This window comes from Eptatretus burgeri, chromosome 10 (genome assembly GCF_056783735.1).
Source record: "Eptatretus burgeri isolate ZD-2024b chromosome 10, Ebu_testis_v1, whole genome shotgun sequence".
NCBI lineage: Eukaryota > Metazoa > Chordata > Myxini > Myxiniformes > Myxinidae > Eptatretus > Eptatretus burgeri.
This window is the reverse complement of record NC_140970.1, coordinates 49,634,319-49,643,520: the sequence shown is the minus strand read 5'-3', so window position 1 is coordinate 49,643,520 and position 9,202 is coordinate 49,634,319. Positions and strand designations below refer to the sequence as shown.

The 9,202-nt window shown below is 39.1% G+C and overlaps 1 protein-coding gene across 2 annotated transcripts in view; it reads right to left on the bottom strand.

The window, feature by feature from the left end:
- Positions 1–3,024: 3,024 nt before the first annotated feature.
- The window catches only part of CCNQ (cyclin Q), a 10,921-nt gene continuing 4,743 nt past the window's right edge, over positions 3,025–9,202 (bottom strand). For both annotated transcript variants that reach the window (XM_085898244.1, XM_085898242.1), the window contains 4 exons: positions 7,660–7,843; positions 4,895–5,027; positions 3,774–4,004; positions 3,025–3,618 (listed from right to left, as the gene is read on the bottom strand). In XM_085898244.1, the coding sequence (XP_085754370.1) occupies positions 3,532–3,618; positions 3,774–4,004; positions 4,895–5,027; positions 7,660–7,843 (635 nt within the window). In that variant the 3' untranslated portion in view covers positions 3,025–3,531. The remainder of the gene's footprint in view (positions 3,619–3,773; positions 4,005–4,894; positions 5,028–7,659; positions 7,844–9,202) is intronic.

Sequence of the window (9,202 nt, the reverse complement as noted above, 5' to 3'; positions counted from 1 at the left end):
AGTCATTGTCTTCAATTGACTGTTGCATTATTTTTTTCATTCTATTGCAAATGGCGTTGGTCCCATGTCAATCGGCTGAACTTGAAAAATTAACGTTACGCAATCAGGTGATGACATCATAATTCGGAAAGCAGGAAGTCGGAAGTCATTGTCTTCAATTGACTGTAGCATTATTTTTTCATTCTATTGGAAATGGCGTTGGTCCCATGTCAATCGACTGAACTTGAAAAATTAACGTTACGCAATCAGGTGATGACGTCATAATTCGGAAACCGGGAAGTCGGAAGTCATTGTCTTCAATTGACTGTTGCATTATTTTTTCATTCTATTGCAAATGGCGTTAGCCCCAGGTCAATCGCTCTGAACTTGAAAAATTAACGTTACGAAATCAAGTGATGACGTCATAATTCGGAAACCGGAAGTCAGAAGTACAATTAAATTCTTTTACATCGGGACACTCCCGGGTACATGTTCTGTCAGCATGTGAAGTTTGGTGAGGATCAGTCCAGTACTTTTCACTTCACACATCTTCATCGGTCACAGAGAAACACACACAGACAGACACACTTTCAACTTTTTATATATAGATATGATACAAGTAATTATAAGTCAGGTGATGTGTTGTTTTCATCAAAGAATAAAAAGGTTATTGGTAAGTTTAAAGATGAATTGGGTAGGAAGGTAATGAGTGAATTAAGAGGATTGAGATCAAAGTCTTATGCTTATAAGTACATTGATAACAATAACATTGAAAGGTGTGATAAGAAGCTAAAGGGAATAAAGAAAAATATAATCAAGGAAACAATAAACTTTAAACATTATTACAACTGTTTAACCTTAAAGAACGAAGAGTATAGAAAAATGAATACAATAAGAAGTTATAAACATCAATTATATACAGAAGAGGTAAATAAGAAAGCATTATGAGCTTTTGATGATAAAATATATATTTTGGAGAATGGAAGCAATAGTCTCCCTTCTATTTATAAGTATGAGTGTTAAGATATTGGGTTGGGGATTTTAACGGACTACCGCCGTTTTTTTTTTTTGTTGATTTATTTATGATAGAACCATGCAATAACCAAACCAAAGAGTGGAGATGTAATCAGCCTTGGTATTTAAATGGGAAACATAATTAATGTGAGATATATCAAGTAAGTCTTATTGAAGCTTTTAAAATGATAAATTAAAATTATAATAATAAATAAATAAAAATTGAATAAATAACAAAGGTAAAAGTGCATAAAACAAATAAGTCGATAAACTTAATTACAAATAAGTTGGAGGATGTAAAGAAAATATATCCTTAAATGGACTGAAAACTTTGATGGTTATCAATTGAGCAATTGAAAAACAATTTACTACAATCTCAAAATAATATGGCTGATGAGGTGGTCAGACAAGAGCATTAAGAGAAGTCTATCATTTTATATTTGCTCAACAAAGATACTTAAACTAAGAACCAAGTTCCAAGTTATTCTTTGTGAATATACTCTATGGAAATGAATGTTATGAGAAAATCAAGTTATTCCCTAAAGTAGAACATGAAAAAAAATATTTATTCATTTGCTATTTGAATATAGTGAAAATATAAAAGGAATGTGATTATGTTGGGGGAAGAAGTGTTTTAATCAGCAAGTCTCAATTTTTCATTTGCTTATATGGGAGGGAAGGGGATAGGTGAGGAGGAATTTAGTCTGCCATTTTGAGCTTTTGGGGCTTGGGTCAGATTGTTTTTCCCTTTTTCCACATTCATTTGAATGGTTGTCCCAGAAGCAACAATTATCATCTACTTGCGAATCCTATCCAGGTTCCTCCTGATGACTTCATCTTTGCTTTTTCCTTGTCTGGGTTCCTTCTGATTACTCCCATGCAGTCAGTCCTGTACCTACTTTCTCTTCCATTCGATTTGAATTCAATTTATTTTAATCCCATTCTAAATTCAATTGAATAATATTTTTTAAAACGTCATTGGTTAGGGTCAGGTGTCCGATCAAAGCAGGGTTGCATCAAAGTGGGTCGTCTTGGTATCTGGTCATTACTCCCAGAAGTTATAAACTTATCGTTCTAATTATGTAACACACCAGTGCATAAACGTCACACAAAATACACCACACGAGCATTCCTGGCAAGGTTCTGCAATCTCCGATTTGCTCTTTTTCTTGTTTTCTGTTTGAGATGCTGATTTGACCTTGAATGAAGAGGTAAGTTTTTCTCACATTGCCTTGTCTGGCAAACTTTGTGGTTTACTTCAGTGCCTGGAAGGCATTGAAGTAAAGCACAATCAGATATTAAAATACTGCCTTTAAGGAAATGCCACCTGCACCCCACTTTACAGATTGAAATACAAACGTGATGTAAATAATGCAGTCATAATTGTCAACATTCCTTTTCTTGCATTCTCTTTTTCATGCCAATGTTGTTGGTATTTCAACAAAAGCCAGAGGTTGACCACTGTGATTAAGTGGGTTGTGTCATGAGACATGGCTGGAAACTGATAACTCCCTGTGACACGCATTCAAACTAAACCATGCAATCTTTCTCCACAAAATACTTTTGTCCATGTTATTTTTCTTTTAGCAGTCACATCAGGAAGTAATGCAATGCCACTTGAGACCTTTTATTACCTCTGCTACTGAAGGTGGATGGAGGTTGTTTTCACCCATATATCTTCATTTAAGGTCAAATTCGTCAACCATACACTGAAGTTTATGATTGAGGAATTTCAATTTAATCTTGTATTTAGAACATGAATCGGAACACAAACCTGCAGTTAAGCAATACTTTGGCTCTGAATTTGATAAATGGTATGGAATCTCATCCTGCATGTGCAGGTGCCTCGAGGAGATAATATTTTTAGTCTGTTGAACTGCCTGTCTGGAAAGCAAACAATTTAAAATCATTCAAACAGGAAACATAATTTTTAAGGACACAAACCACAGGCACAAATCATGAATGCAACATGTTAAATATGGTGGTGTAAAAGATGCTGCACCAACGGTGGTATACTTTCAGAAAAAAAAATTCAACAACCTGTATAATCTTTATTTAATTTCAGTTGAATTATATACTTCAACACTGTGGTATACAAATCGTATTCTTGACACTTTCCAAAACCCGTTTAGCAGGACTTGAACAAAATATTATGGTATTTTACGTCATCACGACCAATCAAAATTGTCACTCGCACACTCCCCACGTCCTTTTTTCAAGACTGCGCAGGTTAAGGTATTCTATGAACTCTCATTTAAAACATTTTGAATACGCAGAGAGAAGACACTCCTTGGTCATGCTATTTCAGCTGTGGATCCAGGATTAATGGAAGAACCATTTTGCATTTGTTGAACGTACAGTCCCCAACCTCGAAGGTGCAGTCTCACATTTTTAATTCTCATGCACTGGCTTTCCAATGCCTGTCACGTTTCCAGCCCCCAACCAACCACTTTCTCTTCTCATGCTCATCTTTTTCTTCCCCATTTGATGCAGATGCAACATGGTGAACCACATTTTCAAAAACAATGTTCAGCAAAGTTAGGCCCTACCATCCAGGTCGTAGGTCGTGATTAGTTCTGCAACAACATCCCACAGCATCTGTGGTGTGATGTCATGACACACTGCCTGTGAGGGATAAAAAGGAAATATAGATGGGGAAGAATGCAGCACATACTGGTGATATTTTATTTGACACCGATGACACCCTCTGTTCCACTCACCACTCTTCCTCCCTCCCTCACTCACTCACTCAATGCTACTTTTTCTGTGAATTTTATTACCTGCCACCAATGAAGCCTGGCATTGTTATCCCCTGGGATCTGTACCCCATGGCATTCCAGAGCCAGATAGACTGCTCCCACAGCCACATGCTGAGGCTTAAATCTCTGGAAGGCCTCTCCCCGCAGGCCACTGTCTCTCAAGAGTGCCCAGGCTGTCTCTGCGACAGGTACCTTGCTCCAAGGAGTGTGACCCAGCCAGTCACGAAGTGACATCAAGTAATACAGCAAGTACTGCAAAATGTAGAAAAAGAAATCCAGAGGGATTAAGGAGGTGATGATTATGGACAAATGATTCATGTGCTGAGCTTGCAGTGCACACCCTTTGCATACACACTTTCTGCATGGACGACCAACACTAATTTCATGACTCAATTATTCCCACTCCATTATGGAGTTTGCCGGGGAAAGTTTTTGGACCGAGTTTTTCACATTATGGCTCTGTGTGTCTGTCTCGTTCTCTCGTTCTCTCTCGTTCTCTCTCGTTCTGTGGCTGCTGGTTGCATCAATGGTTGGGACGTGGCTATGCCGCTGATGCCGCGTCCTCCTTTCCAGTACACTGGTGCTCATTTTGCTGAGTCAACCTCCTGGTGTGTTAATTCAGTGGCCAACAGGGCTTGAACTCAGGACCCGAGGATCCCAAGCCCCCACCCTAACCACTAAGCCAACACCAGGCTTGCGTTATGGCTGGACAGGCGTCACATTCAACTGAAGGTGGCAGGAATTTGCAATTTGTTCAGGGTGCCAGCAATAATTTGCCTACTCTTTATAAAACATTGAGATCTTTAACATTCATCAGAAAACAGTGCTTTCAAACGGGTCCTCCAGTTTAATGTCCTTCCAATGGACAGTGTGCATATTAATGCCTCTCCTTGCAAGTGAAACACCAAGGTGACAGTTTATAGCTGGATCAAGAAATCTGAAGAACGAGTGTGCCTACCTCAGTTATAAATACTGCCTGTGCTATACAGCAGGGTGCATGTACATGTTTCTTCCAATTGTATGCATCTGGTTAAGCCAGGGTTCTCTCTTTTACTTTCACCCATCAAAATAGCAAAATTAGTTCAGCTCCAAAATACATCTCATGAATCCTTGGTCATGTGTTAATATGCAATTATTGGTACCCTGTGTGGATGATCAAATGTGAGTTTGAAGCCAAGAACCCGCAACACAAGGAATTCGCACTGTACAAGGCTATCGCGCAGTTCCCAATACCTTGGCCCCAGATCCAATGGCTGCGCATCACGATGAAGACACCTGCAGACAAAGGTAGGGCGACAGATATGCCCACATTTTAAGTTTTGACAGCATACGGGCACCCACAAGTCATTAAGATGTCAAGGACAAGGTATTTTTGATCCACTTTTATTAAATTTGCAGATTCTTTCAAAAGGGGTTCTTTGTATATGCAATTATTATAATTAATCCACAAGTCGAACGCTAGGAACACCACAGCCTGTGCTCAGTGAATGCTATTCTGGCCTAGTTTACAGCCTGCACACTATCAGATTTTATGACTTCTTCACCTGAGTCCTCATATTGCTGAATTTCAGGTTGGCAAGGGGTCAAAGTGAGGCCGAGAAATGGAAATCTCATCCTTAGAATTGCTGGAAAATGCCGAGATTAGTGGAAACCAAGGGCCAATGGGAAAAGAGGAGTTCGGTTCCTGGGCTTTGAGAAAAATAGAGGAAGGTGGGTCCTATTTGAAAAGCTAAAATAAACAACTCAATAAAATACAGTGTACAACTCGAGGGGGAGCACTCAGTCGAGTGCAAAACCTCCGCCGCCAATACTGCTGGGTCACTCAAGTGAACCTGATATCCTATTCATTCAATTTGACGTCAACAGTGCTCAGTTATAGTTTGCAACTTTCCCTTTTACTTTTAACTTCTACATACTCAATTCATTCGTCATAACTAGATTCTTTGAGACAGAAATTGATTTTACGTGGGTATATCCATCTGAAGTTCCAAAATCAGCCGCAATTATAATTTTGGCATGTTTTTTGTGTTGGAAATCACATAACATGTAGAAATGCAAAAACAAAAAAAAAAATCGAAAATTTGTTGAAAAAAATTTGCAAATTTATTTTGGGGGGGGTTGCAAATCACTTAAAACATGTAGACATGCAAAAAAAAGGAATCGAAATTTTGTTAAAAAAAAGTTGCAAAAATTTTTTTTCTCTAACAACTATTTTTTTTTTTGGGGGGGGGGGGGGGGGTTGGAAATCACTTAAAACATGTAGAAATGCAAAAAAAAAAATTAAAATATTTTTTCAAATTGGCCGCCATAGCGGCCATATTGGATTTTGGACCAAGTCCAAAATCGAATGGCATGATCCTTGAACCAGACCTCACCCCCCCCACCAAGTTTCGTTGAAATCCGTCAAGGAGTTTTTCCGTAATACTGTTCACAAACAAACAGAAAGAGGTGAAAACTAACCTCCATCCATATTTGATGGCGAGGTTAATAAACAAAAATACAAAACTTTTACCTTGTAAATTTACTTCAAAACGAGGTGTTTTTTTACAAAACAGTAAGGTGGGTGAGGAAAAACATATTACTTACTTATTCATACTATCCTCTGCCATCGATAGAAAACACAAGACTTAGCTCAGGATGGTGATGCTGTCAGAGGGGGGTACGACTGTGCTGGTTCAAAAGATATGTGATGTAGGTAGAACTTACAATGGCTGTTAAATCATCAGGGGCACGATGAAAGCACCTGCTGCATTGCCACATCAAACAAGGGTAAAACTATCCTTGGCCACCTTAACCCGGAGCAGATCTTTCCTACTTGGAAAGGAAGGTATCAGATGGCATCCTTTTCCAAAATAATCCCATCTCTTTGGCATCTGCCATGGTTGAACTGGAGCCTCCGGCCCCGGGTGCCTTGTGGAAACATTGGTAAATCCGCAATGGTTTCTCCCCTATTACCACATTTGACTCGCATTCACCACACATTCAATTCATTGATCTCATAATGGCGGTCCACAGATGCTGCACTTTGACCTCTTGCCAACCTAACAACTTGATTTTTCTTCTCACAATGTTATAACCTTTCTCAGCCTTTTAATTCAATGCCACAACTAATTTTGTCCATTTTACATTTGAGCGCCATTATTAACTGTTGTGCGTCGACTCGATCTTGTAGCGCTAGTATTACAGGATTTCCATGTCATTTCCTGTTCAACGACAATTCATGATTAAATTAGCTTCGTTCCCATATACTGGTCTGATTACTACAAGAAACAACAAAAGGCTCATAATGGCAGGTAAGTGTACACGCGGACACAAACAATGACTCTGCTCAAAAACCACGATTGGCCGAAATGAAATACTTTTCCAAAATATAATTAAATCGGAACAATAAGTTGCCCATGATTGGTCAAAATTCATGAATTTGAGGGTTTACTGTGTATTATATTCCCAAATTTTGTCTGAAAGACCATTCCGCTTCATGATAATTTTACCGTGTAAGATTATTCACAAATATGGAAGTAAAAGCAATAATCTTTTGTCGGCACAGGTGGATTTTTTCATCGCAGCAGCACTTGAATTTTGTACTTTCTGTGAAATTTGAGTGCCACTGCCACCTTTGCTGTCAAACTGATCATCACCGAATGGCCCTTCACTTCACTTTGGAAATGTGCCCCATTTAGCACAGGCTCCAAACTTTTACCGCTCACGCTCTGCAGCCTGTATAATACATGGTATCTTGATTGGGCCTGATGAAATAAATAAATAAAAAGACATTTGTCTTGCAAGGTCAAACCACGTGATGTGTGTTGGCCATAAGCCAGAATCACTCCAACATGCAAGTTGTTTATGACAAATAACGCTGAGACTTACAAAAGAATTTGGTGCAATAAGAGAAGCGAGGGATCACCTGTAGCCCACGTTGATGATGTCTCGCAAGCGTACATGTTGCTCCTCAAGTTTTCCAGAGAGGTAAATGCAAGCGAGAGCCACCAGGTATGGGTCATACGCAGTGAGCTGACATGATGAGAAGAACCGGTGGTATGCACTGCACGCCGTGGCCAACGGGAGTGAATGGAGGCCAAGTTTCACTCCTGATGATGCAAAACCAGATCTCAATATCACACATCATTTGAGGCCCCTTTGCCTTCAATATCACCACAAAATTAGCATTCCACATCGACTTAAAATGAATGCTTAACTATTTCCGATACCCATCACCAATGCGAAAAAAATAGACATTGATGAGGTCTCAAGCACATGGATGATGTCAAAGGAAACATGATTGAGGTCTCTGCAAACAAGCAATAATTTACTGTATTCTTCTTCAACCAAATGTCTGGCAATTCATGATCAATTGTTGGTGTTTTTGACTTTCTTTCTGACCATTTGCCTTGAAGTGACCCTGAGGTCAAATTCCATAACCTGTTTAGATTTAAATAAAATAAATAAATACGAGTTTTCTCATAAATAACGGAGGCCATTTGGCCCATCAAAGCCTGCACTATGGATGCTAACATATAACTGTTTGTCTGTCTAACCGTTTTGAATGCTGAGCACCAAGCAAGGAAGCAGTACGTATCATTTTTAAATCTTTGGTATGACGAGGTTGGGGTTCTAACTGCTAACCTCTCAGATTTATAACAGACGCTCTATCCATTATACCCGAGTCCGATTTTGTCCCTCATTTCCTCCGGTTCTTGTTATTCCTATAAATATGCACCTATCATCTTTCCTGTGGAGGTATGAGCTACCATGAAGTTGAACTTGAGTATTTATATCATTTGTTGAGTGCAGATAGAAATTGGCACGTTGCAACGCAAAGTGGAAGCTAAGTGAGAAGGCCCCCAGACCTAAAAATGTTTCAGAACTAAAGTCATTTTTTGGAATACTGAATTATAATGGAAAGTTTGTCCCAAACTGCACCCCATCTTTGATCTATCAAACCAGCACATAACATGGGCATGGTCTGCAAAGTGAGATGAGGCATTTGTGTACACAAAAACACACTGACAGGTGACGTTTTGCTTCCATGTGACATGAAGAAACCAATGGTGTTAAGGGTAGATGCTAGTTCCCAGGGGTTGGGAATGGTATTAAGTCACAAAATGGATTGAAAAGATTGATAGCATATGCCTCCAGAACCCTGCTGAGATCATTGTTCGTGAAGTATGTTCTTCTGCAAAATGTCGTGTCCGATAACAGACCACATTTCATCACAGATTAATTTGCAACGTTTCTGAAATTAAACGGCATCGATCACACCTTCTCTACCATATCATCCTGAAAATTTTTTTTTTCAGACATTCAAGTAAGTGGTTGAGAAATCTGAAAAATCACAGACGTTGTTCCACAAAATAGCAAAATACCCTGATGGTCCGAACCCTTAAATGAGATCATTACCTCCGTCACCGAAGGTGAAGGAGGTTATGTTTTCGCCCCTTTCTGTCTGT